An 18,905-nucleotide genomic window follows, 5' to 3' on the forward strand; every position below is an offset into this window, starting at 1 on the left:
TTGATTATTTTAGTAATTTTGGAGGTGCTGATCAAGAATGTTGTTTTCAGTTTTAACATGTAATGTAAATCAAATGAAGGTTTTAGGTTTGTATGTCCTTTAAATTATAAAAGTTAATTGCATATCAAGGAAATGCAATCATGTCAGTCTGTTGTGAAGTGAGAGGCTTTTCTACTTGGTTGAATAACTTTTGGGAGCAGATCACTGCAAAACTGGTAGAGCTCAGTTGCCTTCATGCCTGCTGTCAGCAGTGAAGTTTATTTTATGCTAGAGTTTCGCTTTTATATGAACAGTAAGACAGAAGTCTTGTTTAGCAACTCAAATTTTGCACAGACAGCCGGATTTGGAATTTAATCTGGTGTCAGTTTGGTAACTTGTATACTACCTGTTTGAATTGAAACTGCAGTTTTGGCTTAATCCTTATTAATTTAATGGTATTGGTCTTAAGAACTGTGACAGTTTATAAGATGGCAATAAGGATGATGCATGACTGACAGAATACTTTCAAGGAGCAAAAACTGCATAAACAATTGAGACTGAGTGCCGTGTAGCCTACCTGGTAAATACAAACTAAAACATTTTGGCCTAAATTACTTTGTTATTATAGTGCTTATGCTAATCTGGGGGAGAAGCACGGCAAGACTTGATGCAAGAAGTATATTAGGTGAAGAGATAGATGCTCTTCAGGATTGTCCAGCTCCTCTTTAGTGAGGCTTTTGTCTTTCTTTCCCTACTCATGATGTTCTTGTTCTGTTACAGATTGATGAAGATCCTAGCCTTGTTCCAGAAGCAATACAAGGCGGAACATTTGGTTTCAATTCATCTGCCAATGTACCAGCAGAAGGGTTCCAGTTTTAGAGTGGTATTTTGGAAGTTAGGTACAATGCAGCACTGAATAAAAAAAAAAGGTTTGATCCATCAATCTTGGCTCATGGGATCCGCTGCTGCATTAAATCGGGAAAGAAAATGTGAAGATTTCATTTGGAATCACAGAAAAGCCCAAATGAAGTCAAGATGGCGAGTGGGTGCGAGTGAGAATGAGTGGCAAAATGTATTGAAAAACTTCACACTGAATGCTTATTTAGATTGTTCAAAGAAAAAAAAGGGCTACAGGTCAAAGATCTTCAGTGCCTGAGAAGGAACAATGACTTACTAGAGCAATTGGGGGGAAATGCAGTACTATCATCATCAAGCCTCGTAAGCATAAGAGAATAGGATGCCCACATAAGTCCAAGGAGAATGAGCCCAGGCCTTGCTATGAAGCACCGTGTGAATGGACACCACTGAGTGAATGTCTGGACTCGATGCTGTGGAGCCAGGCTGGCGTTTCAAATCCGGGGCTCTTCGCTCCTGAAGCAGGCTCCTAGTCCTGGAGTGGCGTGTGTACGAGAGTATGGTTGTGATGCTGTATGTGAACGCATGCAAGCTTGATTCGCCTTCAGGGGGCTGATAATAAACCTAGTAAATCATCAAAATGAGTTCATAAGTGTTAACTTACACTGGACACAAAAACAAAGACCGGTTTAGCAGCAGACTCTGGTTTACTCCTGCAGCCTGTGTTTCTTTTTTTGTTTTGTTTTTGTTTTTTTCTCCCTTTTATTTTTCTTTTAGTTATTTCTAATTTCTTTCCTGTATGGCTTATTAGTTGTTTGTAAAGTCAGAATTTCAGGAAGGCTTCCCTGTGCATTTGCACCAGATGAATGTTTGATGTTATTGAAAAGCTTTCCATATCATCAAAACTAATTTGTAGATTTTTGCATGAAAAAACCATACATTTCCCTTCAAATAGACTGTGTTGCAGTACACAAGTTGCCATAATAGTAGAAAGCAGTAAAATGTGGTAATAAAATCTCATCCTTTTCATTTTCAAAGATAACATGAAGACCTTTGCATGTGGTAATCTACAGCATAGTTCATTTTTAGATTTTGTTGAGTCCTGTAACCAAATGTTTCTGTTGTGGTAGAATACCGTGCTGTGTTTCAATGTTACTTGTTTTCAAACTTTGTTTTCTATGAAAATGATATGGAAACTTCTAAAAATGAAATTTGGTGCATATGTACTGCCGAATAAAGACCGAAAAAAGAGGTGTGAATAGATGTACAAATCAAGTCATGGTTTGAACACCTTTAATATGCCTAATCCAATTGTTTTAGACTCTTTTTATCTTAGATGTAGGCAGCCATGAACAATCTATTTTGAGCCACTTTAGAGAGAAAACTTTGTATTTTAAACTTGCACAAAAAGGATGCAAGTGTTTTTATAATTGGAGTAATGCCTCAGTTTTGAGGTTCTGCACACTAAATTAAAGGTGACATTACAAATTTGTACAAAATGAACTCTTTATAAGGTGGCTCATTGTAGGAAATGCTGTGCCTTCCCCTTTGAGCACAAGTGTTGCATGAACAACAGTTTGCTATAATAAAACATACCAGATTAGCCACCATTAGCATCTATATCTACCTTGTGTTTTAAAATCAACTGGTAATTCTGAAACACTGTAGAATGGATAAAGATTATTTTGTGATCATAACTCTTTGTTGGACTAGAGTATTTTTGCAGCATTCCTTGTCATCAGAAACATGGTTAAAGTTTAAAACTAGAAGCAGCGGAAACTAGCTTGTGAAATTTATCCAAGTAGAGTGCAGGCTAGGCTGTCTTGGGGAAATAAACATTAAAACTTGCAACAGTTGTATTTGGTGTGTCTTTGTCTATATGCTCCAGTTCCATCAAAAGGTGCAGAAGATCATTTGAAGGTGACATTTCTGAATCTCTTTTTTTTTTTTTACCTGCCAAATGCCAGTGTGTTGTGTGGTATGTAGGCTCAAGGTAAATAACTATTTTGGTATAAATATTAAGAAATAACTAATTTACTTAATTACATAGCATGTAGTCACTAAATAAATTGGGGCTGTTTTCATGTAAATTGTAGGGAACCCTTAGAGGAGGTAAAAATGCTTAAACTGGTGTTTTTAAGGAAGTTGCAATGCCCTGAGTAAAATTACCTTTGTGAGGGATGTGTTTTATTGTTAGAATCCTTCCTCATTAGGGGTAAGAGGAGAACAGATGTTTGTAGCAACTCTTATATTTCCAAAACAACAAAAAAACCCAAACACTAGGACAAGGTCTGTGTTTCCCAACAGTAAATTCCTCCTTTTGGCACTTGCCTGATGTGATACACTTCGAGAATTACCTTCAGCTGCTGCTGTGCTCGCTGCAGCCTGTATTTATGTGGTCAGTGGTGGTTTGTTGTTTCTGGTGTTTGGTGTTTTAAGTGGAAAATTCGTCTGCTCCACAGCTGATCCTGTTGCTATTCTGTTAGTTTACCAAAATATGGAAAGGTTAAACATTTCAGCATCCACAGGGTGGCAGTGCTCGGAGTTCTTCAGGAGCAAAACTGAACCCAGTTTGGCCAATGCCCTTTTTTTTCCCCCAACAGTCACAGTTTGAGGTAAGGTAGTTAATTACATTGTTGGGGAGTTGTTTGGGATATAAATGAGATTAACTTAAAAGACTTTAGGAATACTGATCAGATTATTAAGACTTCAAAAAGTAAGAAAGTACAAGTTACAGGTACAACCTTTTCTTGCCTATATGTGAAGATTAATAAATTTTAGCCTCTGACTTTACTGAGCGGTGGAATTAGGTCATCAACAGAAGCAACTGGGATGTTTCTCTTGTGACATTAAAGCTGTGACACCGAGTGTATTTCTCAAGCTGTTTGGTAGCAGAACGCTGCTCTGTGATATTTCGATCGTAACCACGCAGATGGTAACTCTTTGGTCACTGTTCTTCAATTCTAATAAAAATAACCAGAGATGCGGAGGTGAGGTGGTATGTTAATCTACTCTTTCAGGACTTTGAAGTAGAAAATGAAGCTTTTTGGTGAACTTAAGGTAGGAGATAACCAGAAAAAGACCTTTGCGATATTAAAAGGACAAAAGTTAATCCATAGTATAGGCTGTTCCAGGTAGGATTTTTATTCTGAGGAGCAGCATTGTTGGACCAAATTGGAATTCTAGGATCTTGGGGTTGTAGTAGTTGATTTCGCTAGGAGGGAAGAATGGGAAAGCTGAATTGAAAGGGATAGCTTGAGAGAAGTTGACCCTGTTTCTTTCTCTCCCACTACTGGAAGTGGAATTAGCCGGCGGTTGTGAGAGGCCTTTCAGCACAGGAGAGCTGTTTGCTGGAGGCACAGAGCCTTGAACCAGACCTTCTCATCTTTCCTCGCAGAACTTCTGTGGATCCCAGGCATTCCCAGTAAGTTGTCTACTTCTGTTCTGGTACTGGAACAGGCTAGTCTAACTCTTAAGAATAATTTCTGGATAGCGTGTTAAGATACCAAGCAACTTGAAAGGGTTTCATGTGAAATGAAATTCTGGTTAAGGCAACGTAGCCAGCCCTGAGCAAGAGAACCTGGTGACTTCTGTGTAACCAGGGCTCTGCTCTTACACTATTTCAAAAGCCTGAAGGAAAACTGGATGTGCCAGGAAGGAAGGGGGTGTGACTATTTCTGCTTAAGAGTGAAGAAATCTCTATGTTTCTTAACAACTCCTATCACACAGTATGTTGCATAAATTACCAAATGACTTTTGCTTCTTTATAACTAAGAATGTCTTCGTGTTACTACTTGTAGACTCCTTGCCACTTTTAACTATAAATGTTTCCTCAACTCTGCATGTCACCAAATTACTGGCAGGAAGGCTGGTCACAAGGCTGGAAACAATTACAGAAGTCCTGCATCTGGATCAAATCGACTTTATGAAAGGAAACTTAGTAGCAGAAAATGTGTAAAGTTTACAAACTCTTCCTAATAGTAAGTTTTAGCTACTGCCAGAGTGAAACTCAGAAGGCACACAAAATTAATTGAAAAAGTTAATATTGCTCTATACCTATGGAAAAGTCACTGGAAACCTAATTTCTGTAAAGCAATTCCCATTTTTGCTTGTAAATCCCTTGAAATAGGGGTCCTATATTATTCTGCTGGTTTGGTGTTCTCCAAAGCTGAGGAAAACGGTTTTCTTCAAGCTGTCATTAAAACTGTTATATGTAAATACCTTTGATATACTTTTAAATTTCAATAAAACACCACTGAAAGCTGCTATTACTAGAAAAATGACAAATGTGGGAAACTTTAAACGCCAGCTATTGGTAAATGTGTTAAGAAGTTCTGTAACTTGAGGGAAAGGCAGATGGTCAGTAGTCAGACCTCGCATCAGCAACACCAGATCATGGTATGAAGTATGTCATTCCTAGGACGGCAGTTTTTCAGATTAAATGTTGCTTCACCTTGAATTCTTAATTCTTTTAAGTACATAAAAACACACTGAGTATAAAACAACTTATGTTCCTACTCTGAACATGAGTTAAAGGAGATTTTGACAATAATTCACAATGTTTGGTCTGTAGCTCTTTCCTTCAGACCCTCCTGGTGTGTTGAGGGGGGTAGTAGAGAGGAAAGGATTATAATGATTCTTTTATCTGGTATTATGTAGTACACATAGCCCAGAAACAAAACTACTCCCAGGTTGAGCGCCTGTGCCATTCAGACTTTGGGGCACTGCAGTTTACAAGGAGTTGTTCTTCTGTGTTGTTGCAGTGTACTTAGTGTAGATCCTGGAGTAAAGTATCAGTAGATGTTCCCATCCACCACCACAAAAATTAAAGTATTAATTAAAATTAAAAATTAAAGTATTGATGAGCTGGAGAAGCATCTTTCAAAAAACCACGAACCAGATTTAGACCTTCATGAGCTTGAGGAGGGAGGGGAGTACTGCAATACCATGGACAGCTACAGACTTGGAGTCTGAAAAATACTGTTACCTCAAATATGTTAAAATAAGAGGAACTGGTAACTATAGTTGGTTCAGCAATGAAATACAGGCAAAAATCTGAGTGTTTTGTGAGCCTCAGAGTATTATTTTTATAGCTGTCTGTGCTGCCAGTGAAGTTTTGTGCACGGCTATCATGTGTAAAACCCTTGCCTGAGCAATACTGCGACAGTAAAATCTTACTCTGTCTTACTGTGTTACTTCCCTTCTTACAAGCTTTCAATTATTTTTTTTTTTTTTTCCTTAACTATATGCCCAACTTACTCTTTCTCATTGAAGCTGTTTGGAAGCAGTCACAGATTCACACTCCTTCACTCAGTTCATACTCATTTTTCCACTTCTTTTGACGAGGTTTCTGTAATCAACCAGAAGTGTGCAGTCCGCAATTCCACTTTGATGGTGGAACCAAAGCCTTAGTTTGCAGCTTGGTTGTATTGTGGATCTGGAGGTTTTCCTCACCCAAAATGTTGTATTTGCTCAAACTGTATCACTTGTTTTAATAGTATGTGCAGCTGCAAGCCTTGATTTGCTTTCACATTTATCTCGGCTATATGACACTTTCATTTCTTAGCTGCTGTGAGTTTCTGTGTGTTGCCACATGATAGCTTTCTAGAATCGTATATATAAGAAATGCAGATTTTTTTTTTTTAGTGGGGTGAACCTTGGAAGTGTGTTGATTTGTACTGAGACACAAATGACACCTTTGTTGCTACGTCTGGTTTACGTTCATTGACTTGGTGGGATGTGTATTTTGCACTAGTTGTGCATCTTCAAAACGTAGCGATTGTTAGGATTTTTGTATTTCACCTGACTTTAAAATTGCAGAAACAGCTTTTTAGGGAGGTTATTGCTGCACCAGACCCTACGAATGCAGTTAGAAGGGGGCTGCCTCTTAAGCTAACGTTTTCAGAATGGCTCTGGCATTAGTCTGTGGCAGACTGTCAGCTGTGCAGATTGAACACTGCCTCATTGTCTTGTCTGTTGAAATTTCTGCCAGATGCAGAATTCTGTTAGAAGATAACTTTGGGAATAAGTTTCATCTGGAAAGATTTGCCACTGCGATGCAGTTAATGTCATGCTAACAATGGAACATCCATGGGGTTGCAGCCTCTTCTACAAATTGGGCACAAGGGCAGAATAAACTGGATGTGAAGACTTGTGTATCTGGCTTAATACTACTTTTTTTTGTTCAAATAGTAAATAAAACGTTTGAGATGACATCTCTGTAATAGAAAGTGGATTACTGCTGTCGGTGAACGCCCACATTCTGTTCATCTGTGACTTTTTATGAAATGTGCTCTCATCATCTTGACATACCCACAGCAGGTGGTTTAGTCATGACCCATCTGGTAGAATGACCCGTTCTGTGCCATCATCCTCCAGCCAACGGATCCATTCTCTGAAAAACAAGTTATTTTCTGGGTTAGTTTTCAGCTAGTTCTTTGAGCCCCTGTGGCTGCTTGAGCACAAGGGCGATGGATGAGGCCACCTTGGTGGCAGATGCAGAACTGCGAGCTGGGTTAGAAGTGGAGGCAGGGGATGAGGGAGATAATTAATTCACAAACCAAACAATCTGCAGAAACAAGGGCATGTAGGACTCTGGTCTCTGGAACCGTCAGCAGGCAGGATGGGGGCACAGTTGGCAGGGATCTGTCCACCTGTAATTAAGGGGAAGGGCATGATTTAAAGAATGGTTTTGACAGAGCAAGCAACTTTTAAAACCTGGTGCCTTCAACTGAGATAGTCTTCTGGCTTGAAAGTATGAAACTGTAAGGTGGTGGAAAGAAAAGGAAGAATTTCTGCTGTTTACCCCAAACTCCTATAAAACTAAATGTAAGATGCACTAATTATTTACATAGTGCTAGTTCTTTTCCTACTTTACTAGCTCTGGATTGCTCATTTTATCTCATTCCAAGCATAACAGGAAAAAAAAATAATTGCATCTTGCACCTGCAGTCTTGTTCTGTCCTCTTTGATCTATTCCTGGGCATAGTTTGGGCATATGAATAAACCAAACAAATGCTGTTAGCAAAGATTCTACTGGGGGACATCTGGAATAGTCAAATGGAGCATAGAATGAAGTGACAGCCTGAGAAATACACCATGTTTGGACTATGTATTTGCAAAAAAAATACACAAAATACTCTCTCAATCCTACTGTAGGGTTACCAACATGCAGAATTGCCCCAGCATGGAAATAAATTCTGAAATAAGAAGTCTATGCTGGTTTAGTCTTTATTACTTGTTTTCGGTTCAGTAAAACTAAGACTAAGCTGAAATTGGTTATTTAAAGAACCTTATCTATTTGGCATTTCTTTTAAATTATCCTTAATGTTAGAATTCAGTATTTGGACATACACTTTATTCCTCATTACTGCATCTCTTATTGAAAGGACATTACCTTCTTTTGGAAGATCACTTTTAAGACATCTTCAGTCCCTTTCTCAAGTCAGGAAGGACGTAGTGTTTCTCCAAACCATGGGGGTTTTTTTAAGGAAGGATCTGTTTTTCAACATCTTAAGTCCCTTTCATGGCAAAATAAAAATTTTACTGAAACTTTCTAATTCGTAAGTTTTTCTAGATAAATCTTTGTGGTGTCTGGATAGTAGCCTGAGCAGGCCTCGCGTTGGACTTGTGAGTGGAGTTGGTATCTCCAGGAAGAGAAGAGCTCTTCCTTATGTCAGCCTTTTCCTTCATCTGTGGGAAACTTCTTTTTCATGCTGGCTTCCCTGTTCTGAAGGAATATTCCACTTCCATTTTGGAGGCAGCTCTCTTCTGTAGGATAAGGAGACTCTGACATTGGAGCTTGTGTCTTGTTTGGGAGAAAGACCTTCATCTGTCTGGAGATCATTTTTCTTAATGGATGACATTGACACTTTCCTGTTAAAAATCATGCAAACAGGTGAGTGTCACTAAAATATTTTTCAAAGAGGTTTTTTTTCCTTAACCCTTTCTGTCAGAGAGGAAAAAAAAAATCAAGTATGTTTTTAATTCCCCCTCCTTCTCCCCTGCCCATTTTGGTAGCAAAAATAAGAATAGTTTTATTGACCTACTCTTCATGGGGACTGTGTTGAAATCCAGTGTACGCAGAGGCATGATCATAAGGAACGTGTATTAGAAACTGTAATTAGATTTGGGTAGAAAAATTAGTCAACAGCCAACAGACTTTTTTTTTTTTACAAAAAAATCAGAAACAGTGGGAGTTGAAAAAAGTGGTTTTTTTCGAAAACACTTGTTTGTTCTGAGCAAGTTGCACTTAGATTGCGGCACCTGTACTGCTGCAAGTGGAACTACAGTAATAGAAAACACTATTTCAACTTGCTAAGGTTGAAAAGTTGAAAATCTTCAACTTGATAGCATACAAAAAATTCCAAATAAAGTTCTTAAATATTCAAGACTAACGTGGCAGTAACTACCATCAAAAGATAGAAATGTAAGGCTAGTATTGTCATAAGAGCTTCACACAAAAAAGACCAATTACAGCTCAATTTAGTGTTATAAACTGTGCCTATCAGCTAAACTGTGATGGTTAATTTGTTAGAGCATGAGGTTTTTCTATTATTGAAACATAATTCCAGGTGTTTCTCAGATATTTGTATAAGGTCCTCTAAATACCAGTTTTAAGACATGTTCAACTTTTGAATGAGGATGTATTATGATTTGCATTACAACATTAAAACTGTAAAGTTATTCTCAGATGTTACATTTACAGTGAATTTCTTTGAAAGAGAAGTGAAATTCAGTTAGTTTGATGAACTGTAAATAAATACAGAATAATCTGGAGTATGAGGAGAGTTTATGCTATGTTGGGTACTTTGATCAAATCTTGAGATTTACTAGTGTCACAGATGTCACTAAAATTGTCAGTAACCATAGGCCTAATCCATTCACTTCCTACTGCAATCTTGGTTTTGCTCAGCGAGAAGATAAGCTCTATATTATTCATTACACTAGTCCGATTTTAATGTATGGCAGTAGCAGTTTTGCTTCACTTAAAATACCTCACCTGTCTTAAGTAGCCAGCATAGGTAAGCATGCTTCAATTGAAAGTGAGCATTACCACTTACATTTATTTATTTTTGTTTCTGTGATTAGTAGTTGGCAGAAGGTCGGTTCCTGCTTCCCCTGAAGTAGATGTCAGAAGTTTTTATGTCTCTTAGCTTCCAGCTCCAGGGTGAATTTCTCCTCAAATTACGAAGAAGAATCAAGTTTGGCAAGATGTCGATTACAGTAATTACACAAAAGAGCAGAAGAGAAAACACAGCTGTATCCCAGGGTGTTTCCACTTTTAATTATTTAATTTCATGATGGTGGAATCGTACCCTTCCCGAATCGCAATTTTCCTCTCTTTTGCCATCTTGCTCTCTACCTTAAAAATTTAGCCAAGCGTATGACACAAACCCCCCTTCGCTTTAAACTCCGGCCGGATTTAAGCGCTGAGGGGACGTGAGGCGGGAAGTCGCGGCTCCCTCCCGCCGCTGAGCTCGGTTTAATGGCGCCCGCCGGGGTGGGTTCCCCCACCCAGCGCCCCCCCTCCCGCTCCCTTTAATGGCGCCCGCCCGGGTGGGTCCCCTCACCCTGAGGGGCCGCGCCCGCCGGCCCCTCCCCGCCCCAGCGCGGTGTACCGGCGCCCTGAGGGCCCGTCCCGCCGTTAACGGCCGCCCGGTTTGAACGCCCCTCCCCGCCGCCCGTTTATTTTCGAACGGCGCGGCCGTTGCTCCCCCTTCCCGCGCATGCGCAGTCCGGCGGCGCTGAGGCGAGCCGCGGGCCCGGCGGTTTGAAGGTGGCGGCGGCCTCGCCGTGCGGAGCCCGCCCGCTCCTCGGGAGGAGGGCGGGGTAGCGGCTCTTTGCCGGTGCGGCTGAGCTGGTAGCGGCGGCGGAGGGGAGCTCCCAGGTAGGTTCCGCGGTGGGTGGGTGCCCCGCGTCCACCCGCGCCGGGAGGTGTTGGGTGAGGGCTTGACCTGGCGCCGGAGGTTTTCTGCGCTCGCGCGGTTTTCTGAGGTAAAATCGCGGCGCCGGCGGGGCCGTGGCCGCAGGGACCCGCCGCCACCCCTGGAGACATCGCGAGCGCCAACCCACCGCCTCTTCAAGCGCTTTTCTCATTTTGTTACCGTAACAAGTTTCTGATGTTAAGTGTCGATCCCTTTTTCTAGTTACTAACACAGGCACGGATCCTGTCGTTATGAGGTATAGGAGCTGGCAGAGGGTCTGCAGGTGAGGGGGAAAGGTGTCCTCTTCCTCCACTGCCAAATCCTGAGGCAAATGATAAATGAACGCTCAAGGCCAGAAGCTTTGACAGTTCAAGAGATACGGGCTGGAGAGCGAGTCTTGGCAACAAAACACGAGTATGGAAAGGATCGGGTGCTTTGAATGTGGTAACTTTTTGTTGTAGTAGCAGGCAAGGAGCCGGTGGAGGGGTCACAGGAGGGAACTGCCAGGACAGCTCGGTGGGGAAACTTAGACAAGGCTCCTCAGCTGTGTTCATCTCCTTTCGGGTCATAAACAGCGTAAAAATCTGAGATAGTGGTGTAGGAGCTGTGGTAGGAACAGGGACTGGGGGCAGAACATCCCTGGTTGAGAGTTGCCATGACTTGGGCATGGGATAAAGCAGTACAGCTGAAATGGGCTGGAATAGGAAGGTTTAAGGTCTAGCTGTTGTTTCTGATTTCTGGTGCCTGGCCTGTTGTTACAACAGGGAACCTCACAGCTGTGTAGCAGGCTCCATCCCTTTTGATCCACCAACAAACACTGCAGCTGCGCCTTGACCTTCTGTTGTTTTTTAAAGTTCTGTCACCCTTTATCACGAAGGTGACCTATAAATGGAAAACTATAATATCACTTAATCTCTTACTTTTGCACAGCATAAACTTGAGTTTCTGTGCTAGTGCTCCAGGAGGACTTCACAGACCACTGTGGGATGGGGAGGCAGCATTTCTGAGGTGGATTTAGTTGAAGCGCAGTACGGTGTTGAGAGCGGAGTTGAGTGTTACTGGGTCCTTCAGGAGAGAGCAGCTGTTTCCTTCCCTGACCGCGGCGGGAAGGAGACTCCTGGGGAGGCTCTGCCTTCTCCCTCGCAACTCTTGGGACAGGCTGTCACAACTGTTACCCAACGTCAAATTCACCTTTGAAAATCCTCCAGAGTGGAATGGGGTGTAGCGGCTTGTTACAGCGGGCTTTTGCTGTAAGGCAGTCAGTTGTTTATCTACCTGAAACCTGAGCATGCTGTATTCCAGGTGTAATTGTTTCTAAAGAACATTTGACATAATTAGCTGGATGAGCAGTGGCCTGATGGCTTGGTGAGGAACGCAGCTACATGACTTTGATCTGTTTAACTGAAAGCTTCGGCAGATGAACTATAATACAGGTATGCTGTCTTACATGTTTGCACCTCGTCTACAGCATCGTTAATTAGAAGAGGATAAAATCACAGTCACTTAGTAGGCCTCCACTGCTGGAAGGTTTCTGAAACTCACTGAGCTACTGGCACAATTACACTTTTGCATTTTTAAAATACCTTCTAGTTTGTTATTGCTTATACTGGGTGACTCTTGCGATAAATATGCATATACACACACGTATTTGCTCCCACAGTTGTTTGGAACATTTAAGGAAAAGTATCTATCTGCTCCAGGCAGGAAAGCATTCACCAGCTTCCTGCTACTTTCTTTTTTTTTTTTCCTGGAAAACTTTTTTTCTTTGCTTAACTCTGTGACGTTGGGTCTTCTCTGCCTTTTTTCCCTGGTATTCTCAGTCTCTCTGTTTCTGATAGCCAGCTACTGATTTATTTCCACTGTTCATGTGCAGGTTATTTTCTCTGCACTGCTGCTAGTGCAGGATGAAATTGAATTTTGGGATTTCTACCTTTTCCTTCCCTGGTGCAACTCTGGACCACTTGTCTAGAAGAAATTAAAAAAACCACAGGGTGCTTATAGCAAACATGGACGTTAACATTCCAAATAATGTTTTGAAATGGATGAATAATAACTGAAAAATCAAGTGCCATTTCTTCTGGAGGTGCCTGGGGGGCTGGAGCAGGGTGCCCCATGCACCCTTGGGCCTTGCTGGCCTGGCTTTCCAGAGCTGCTCCCTACAAGCAACTGCTGTCAGTCCTTAAATTTCTCAGTTGCCTGGGAAACAGAGCGGTATGTTTCTGTGGAAATGGGAATTTCAGTCCCTCTGGCTAGCGGCTGCGAGGGTTATGAAACGGCCCTGATGGGAGCGCAAGCCTCCAGGCTGGCTGGCTGGCTGGTCGCAGGCTTGTGGCAAGGGGCCTGGCTTTGCTGGGGGCGGGGGGGGACACACTCCTGCAGAGTTTAAGGTGATTTGCAATAGGGCTACGAAAAATTTTGTAAAGTTGCTCCTTTGTTTTTAGGGTAGCAAGAAACTATGTTGCAGTTAAAACACTTTTTTGATTAGTTCTATCTTGCCCTTTACGTAGCTCAAATAAGCTAGCCATGTGTTCTTCATAAAGAATATTTCCCTCCTTTAAAAGCTCCTTTGAAGAGAACTGCTGCCCTAGATTTAGCGAAAAATAGCAATTTTAAACATAGAGATTTTTTTAAACTATATTAGTTCCATGTATATAAAATAATGAATGAGAGCACCTACAAAGGATTCTTTCTTTTCTAATCATGAGCTAAAGCTTAACTGATTTTTTTCTTTTAAGTAGAAGTGACATTCCCAAGATTCATAATAACTTTATATTTAAAAAAATAAAACCTTTAAATGTATTTCCTATGGGAATTAATTCTCAAAAAATAATTTATCTAGACAGTGGTGTAGATTTGTTGTCAGCTTCCCTTCATTATTGACACATTTCTTTAGTCTCAGTGTCTGGAACATCACTTAAAAATGTGAAATTATGAACATACAGACCTAAAGAACCCAGTGTTGCCACAGAGGCTGATTGGAAAAGCTGGAAAATAAAGGTCTGTGGCTCCCCAGTAAAAAGAGAAATACTTCATGGGCTGTAGTAAGAGCAGTGCAGGACAGAAGTAGATGTAGTGTCGAAGTGTTGTGAGTGTCTTTTGCTAAATGTCTGTAGTACGTGATATTAATTCTCTTTACACGTTAGTTATAATTGCTAACACTCTATTGTTCTTCTTTTAAAGGGTGGTACTCATGAATTATGTCTCTCTTCAGTAAATTTTCTTCCAACTGTTGTCAAGGTCTCTTTAAAAGTTCAAATAAGTGAACCAACATTTTTTATTAATTAGCTGAAAAATGTCCTGAAGTGTGTTGGATAGATTTTTTTCATTTTTTAAAAGCTGAATTAATCAAAATGTGTTTTCAATATAAAGTTGACTTATCCAACAACATACAAATAACTCCTTGAACTGAACTGGATGCTTTGGGTGACGATGGCGGTTAGATTTTTTTTTTTTTTTAATTATTATTATTCAGTTTGGTTTTACAAGGCCAGAGAGTCTGATCAGACTTGCAGAGTTGAACACTTTCACTTTGGGGTGTACCAGCCTATCTCAATAAAGCTAGATAAGCCAGGCTTATTTCTGTACAAGGTTTCTCTGCTCAGAGCTGATTTAACTCTCGAAGAACCTGAGTATTCAGCTTCTGGCTTCCATCACCTGAGCTCTGTGCCTTTTTCAGGAACAACGCTGCTTAATTTATTTATGGTACATTGTTTATTAGTTAGTGACGAATTTAATCCTTAGTGGTTTTCATTTTTTGAAGAGCACAATTAACAATTCAGTTCCTTTTAAGTAGCTTCATTTAAAATCAAACTTTGTTAATCTTGGTGTCAGTGAAAACTGCTGATCAATTGATACAAAAATACGTTACTGTGTTAAAAAGATCAAGAGGGCACAGCTAAATAAAATAACATCCTTAAATACTTCTCTTAGGTAGTTATTTTCCTGACTGAACCAGACAAAGGCCCAGGAACCCCTTGGTGCGGCTGCAGTAGCCCAGCTGCGTGTTACTGTTTTCAGATTTAGAGTTAAACACTAAATTGAGAATCTTTGATACTAAATGTCTGGACAATTTCTTTTTGCAGTGTAGCAAAGTCTACAGTAGCACTGATGAAGGGGACAGGAAAATATGACACACAGATAAGGACAGTCCGTACAAATTTCCCCATTATTTTTAGCAGAATGAAAAACAGAATTATGAGTTATTATGAAAACTGACATTAGAATTATTGTTATTTGTGACTTTACAGTGTGATTTCGCTAAAAGCTGACAAAGAAAAACACAGCAATGTTACCAAGGGTGGAAAACGAAAGTTAGGTTTTTAGTTATGTGCTTAAAGTAACCCAGGACTAGCACCACGAGTCTAATTACTGCTATTTAAGGGCCACTGAGTGAGACTCTCCTTTGTGCCAGAACCTAGAGGTAGCTTTTAGTTAATCTGACTGCTTAATACTCTAGTGACTGTTTATATTACAAAAGTAACAGTTTTAAAAAGGGGAGAAAAAAAGTTTCTGTACTTATTGTTCCATTCTTATGTTGAAAATGTTACTGATAGTGTGAGAAAATGTTCATAATTCTTATTTAGAAACATTAGTTCTAACTTTTATCACTTTCTCCTACTGTTTCCCACTGTAAAAAATATCTAGTAGCAGATTGCTCCTTTTCCTAGCTTTTTAAGGCAGAAGTTGGATATGGGTGAACACTATCTAGTCACTTAGATCATAATTTGCTGAAATCTTTGAACCATTGCTCAATTCCATCTTTTTTTTTGGTCTTTTTTTTAATCCCCTTAGCAACAAACTGCCAGTGGAGGTTGGGTTAGTGGTCATTAAAACATCCTGTTGAGGTGCTTAGATTAATAAAATTATTTTAAATGGATTGGTTCCAAAAAAGAGATTAAACTGTTTTATCTTTTTTTTCTTTTTAGGACATGCATCACTTTGAGGAGGAATTAACGTGTTCCATTTGCTACAGCATATTTGAAGATCCACGGGTCCTGCCCTGTTCCCATACGTTCTGTAGGAATTGTCTGGAAGGTGTTATTCAGCTGTCCAGCAACTTTTCCATTTGGAGACCCCTGAGAGTTCCTCTGAAATGTCCCAACTGTCGGACTGTTGTTGAAATTCCTGCTGCTGGGACGGAATCCTTGCCTATCAACTTTGCATTGAAAGCGATTATTGAAAAATACCAACAGGAAGATCACTCAGATGTCGCAACCTGCAGCGAACACTACAGGCAACCGCTGAACGTTTACTGTCTTTTGGATAGAAAATTGGTGTGTGGGCACTGCCTCACGATAGGAAAACACAACGGTCATCCGATAGACGACCTTCAGAGTGCCTACTTAAAAGAAAAGGAGACTTCTGGAAAACTTCTCGAGCAACTAACCGATAAACACTGGACTGATGTGTGCTTGCTTATTGAAAAGCTGAAAGAACAGAAGTCCCAGTGTGAAGGCGTTGTTCAGGATGATAAAAAAGTAGTACTCCAGTATTTTAAGAAACTTAGTGATACCTTGGAGCGGAAAAAACAAGCTCTGCTGACTGCCCTGGATGAAATTAACACCCGCATTTCAGAGGAGTATGAGCCTCAGATTGAGAAGTTGAAAAAAATACGGGAAGAACAGCTTGAATTAATGTCACTGAACACATCTATTCAGAAAGAAGAGTCCCCACTTATTTTTCTTGAGAAGGTGGATGATATGCATCAACGTATAAAAGCTTTGAAGCAGAAACAGCTACCGGATGTTAAACCTGTGGAGATTTATCCGAGGATTGGGCACCTGCTGAAAGATGTGTGGTCTAAAACTGAAATCAGTCAGATCAACAAGGTCCTCATTCCAAAAATAAAACTGATTCCGAAAAGGAAGTTATGCAGCCAGGGCAGTGGAAAGGGAGGAAGAGAATCTGCAGAACTCCTCCAGGCTGTAAATCCTGCAGCCATCCTGCTGCTGCTTACAGTCACAGCAGTAGCTCTGCTTTCATTTCACAAGCCATTATCATCAGCTGTAATCGAAGCTACTCCTGCTTGTATTTCGGAATCCTTGCTGCTGTTTTATCAAGATTTCCACACCCATTTGCAGAATTTAGCGGATGTGCTGTGCCATACATTTAACTTACTGACAGAGTTTTTAGGCAGAATTGTTTCTCTTTGACTATTTTAATAATCAGATTAAAGGTTAGTGTAGCAATCCACAGGATTTTTTTTTTTAATTTCTACTTAAAAGCTGCATTGTTAAAGCTCTGCACTATTCCTATTTCCAAATCCTTCCTTTTTCTGTATTGTTTAGATTTCCTCTTAGCTAACTCTTAGTTAACCGAGAAGATTTGCAGCAGAAAAGGCTCCCACAGTACAGTAGGTTGGTGTTTGCTTAAAGTGGAAGATGGTCAGAAACACTGTCTGCCCCAGACAGCTGTAATCAGCTCGCAGACTGTAATCTGGAGTCCCCTTTGTAAAAACTCCTTCAACATCTACTATTTTTTTAATTTTGGTAACAGAATTTTAAATTGTTTATTTAATAAAAGCACTACAACATCAGAACACCTCAGCCTGCAGAGCAGCTGGTCCCGGATGGGTTGGTCACTAGCTTTGCTGTATGAAACCTCCTATTTTGGGTTTTACTGGCCTCTCTGAATGTATTTTAATTGATACACCCATGCTCTTTAAAGCCTGTAATCATGGGCCTGTTTCATTTGCTTTGTTCCTGGTTATTAGTGGATGACAGAATTTTTTTATTTTTTTTTTTTTAACCTCTGTATAACAACTTTGTGTCTTTCACATGGTTCTGCCCCCTTCTTGGAGCAGTATCTGCAGGGCTCCTGGGGAAATACTACATACAGTTTTTTTAGTGCCAGCTGCACACAGATCAGGTGTTTGTTTAGTCTGGCAAGGAGATCTCCTTGCTTACTAAAACCAGCCCCAACTTCCCTAAATCATTTCATACACAGTGAAAATAGACAGAACTGTAGGCAGTAGCAAAACTCTCACTGAAGTCAGCAGTGTGAGGATTTCAGGTGTTGTCAAGAGCTCTTAAAATAACTTGGCAACAAATGTGAATTTCTCTTTTCAATTTATTTTAATCTATTTCAATTTTCAATCTTGTAAATTCTAACTTTTCAGGAGTGAACCCCCTGTGAAAGCTGGTTTTGGCCTTTGGTTATTAACAGGCTGATTCCGCAAGCTGTGGGGTGTTGTGGCTACGACAGCAGAATGCAGGTGAGCCTACAAGTCACCAAGAAGCCAAAAAGGAGTGTTCACCATGTCTAATTAGATTTGACTTGATAAAAATAATGAGTCTGTTCTAGCACGGCAGCACTGCTTGGCTGTTGTGTGTTTTTAAATAATATAAGTTTAAATAGTGATTGAATTTTGAGTAGTTAAGGCAGTCTTTAACTGCTTGGTATTTTAAACCCTTTGCAAAGCCAGACTTGCCCGTTGCTACCAGCAGAGGCTACTGGGGTCCTGCAAGCTAGTGGCCACCAGGCTTCAGGGGAGCCGAGCACAAGGCCAGCGCTCAGAGGCGACGCAGCTCCGGTCCTCAAGCCTAAAGAAAGGCCCTGATAACAATTTTGGTATCAAATATTACTCTGTTGATAAAACGCTTAAGAGCAGCTTCCTCAAATGAATCAATTCATTACCAAACGGGTACAAATGGCTCATTCCTGGACTGTGCAGGCCCCTCCCTGATGCTCAGAGCCTTTGGCCTCCGTGGCAAGAGCACTTCTGGAACTTGTACAGATATTTTCTGTGAATTTTTAGAGTTGCAAAGGCAAATCCCACAAATGCAGCTGGTCAGGGTTTGAAATGGCGTTTAAGCGCATCCTGGGACTGCGTAAATGCTGTCTTATTAATTTCCTGATAAAGTTGGGAGTTTTTGTCTTAAGCCCTGCTCAAAGGTGGTCACTTGGCACCTAAGTCTCAAAACCTGGTGCTAAGTGTCCGCTACCCTGCGAGGCTTCTTTTTTGACTTTCCTGTCTTTTGTTTTCCTGACTTTTAACTTAAGAGTTTATAATGCAATTTTATTTTTCAAGACTACAGGAATTTATAAAATGCCTTTACCACCAATTGAAACCTTTAGTACTCGTACTTCTAATTGCATTATATATTTTAATAAACTTGCATACGAATAAAATATATTCTTACAGTA

The 18,905-nt window shown here is 40.4% G+C and overlaps 2 protein-coding genes and 1 long non-coding RNA gene across 6 annotated transcripts in view; 2 read left to right on the forward strand and 1 right to left on the reverse strand.

Annotated features, from left to right (window-relative positions):
• Nucleotides 1-2,685, forward strand: part of KPNA4 (karyopherin subunit alpha 4) — a 28,924-nt gene extending 26,239 nt beyond the window's left edge. Inside the window, exon 17 of the mRNA XM_074834339.1 lies at nucleotides 760-2,685. Within this exon, the coding sequence (XP_074690440.1) occupies nucleotides 760-858 (99 nt within the window). The 3' untranslated portion in view covers nucleotides 859-2,685. The remainder of the gene's footprint in view (nucleotides 1-759) is intronic.
• Nucleotides 2,686-5,374: 2,689 nt separating this feature from the next.
• Nucleotides 5,375-10,317, reverse strand: LOC141927251 (uncharacterized). 2 transcript variants are annotated; one of them, XR_012624345.1, is made up of 4 exons: nucleotides 9,897-10,317; nucleotides 8,231-8,709; nucleotides 7,395-7,487; nucleotides 5,375-7,228 (listed from the first exon to the last, which is right to left on the reverse strand). It is a non-coding gene; the product is annotated as an uncharacterized LOC141927251 (long non-coding RNA). The 2 variants fall into 2 exon arrangements; XR_012624344.1 differs by lacking the exon at nucleotides 9,897-10,317 and adding an exon at nucleotides 8,883-8,958.
• Nucleotides 10,318-10,565: 248 nt separating this feature from the next.
• TRIM59 (tripartite motif containing 59) lies at nucleotides 10,566-18,905 on the forward strand. Of its 3 annotated transcripts, none has more exons than XM_074834349.1 (3): nucleotides 10,566-10,723; nucleotides 12,063-12,193; nucleotides 15,686-18,905. In XM_074834349.1, the coding sequence occupies exon 3, from the start codon at nucleotides 15,689-15,691 to the stop codon at nucleotides 16,910-16,912; it is 1,224 nt and encodes a 407-aa protein (XP_074690450.1). In that variant the 5' UTR covers nucleotides 10,566-10,723; nucleotides 12,063-12,193; nucleotides 15,686-15,688; the 3' UTR covers nucleotides 16,913-18,905. The 3 variants fall into 3 exon arrangements, with proteins under 3 accessions (XP_074690450.1, XP_074690451.1, XP_074690449.1); XM_074834350.1 differs by lacking the exon at nucleotides 12,063-12,193 and having other exon boundaries at nucleotides 15,686-16,935; nucleotides 17,878-18,905; XM_074834348.1 differs by lacking the exon at nucleotides 12,063-12,193.

Source organism: Strix aluco, chromosome 9 (assembly GCF_031877795.1).
Source record: "Strix aluco isolate bStrAlu1 chromosome 9, bStrAlu1.hap1, whole genome shotgun sequence".
NCBI lineage: Eukaryota > Metazoa > Chordata > Aves > Strigiformes > Strigidae > Strix > Strix aluco.

What these genes read in the sequence shown, in the direction of transcription:
- TRIM59 (XM_074834349.1), top strand. Translation starts at nt 15,689, where the DNA reads ATGCATCACTTTGAGGAGGAATTAACGTGTTCCATTTGCTACAGCATA.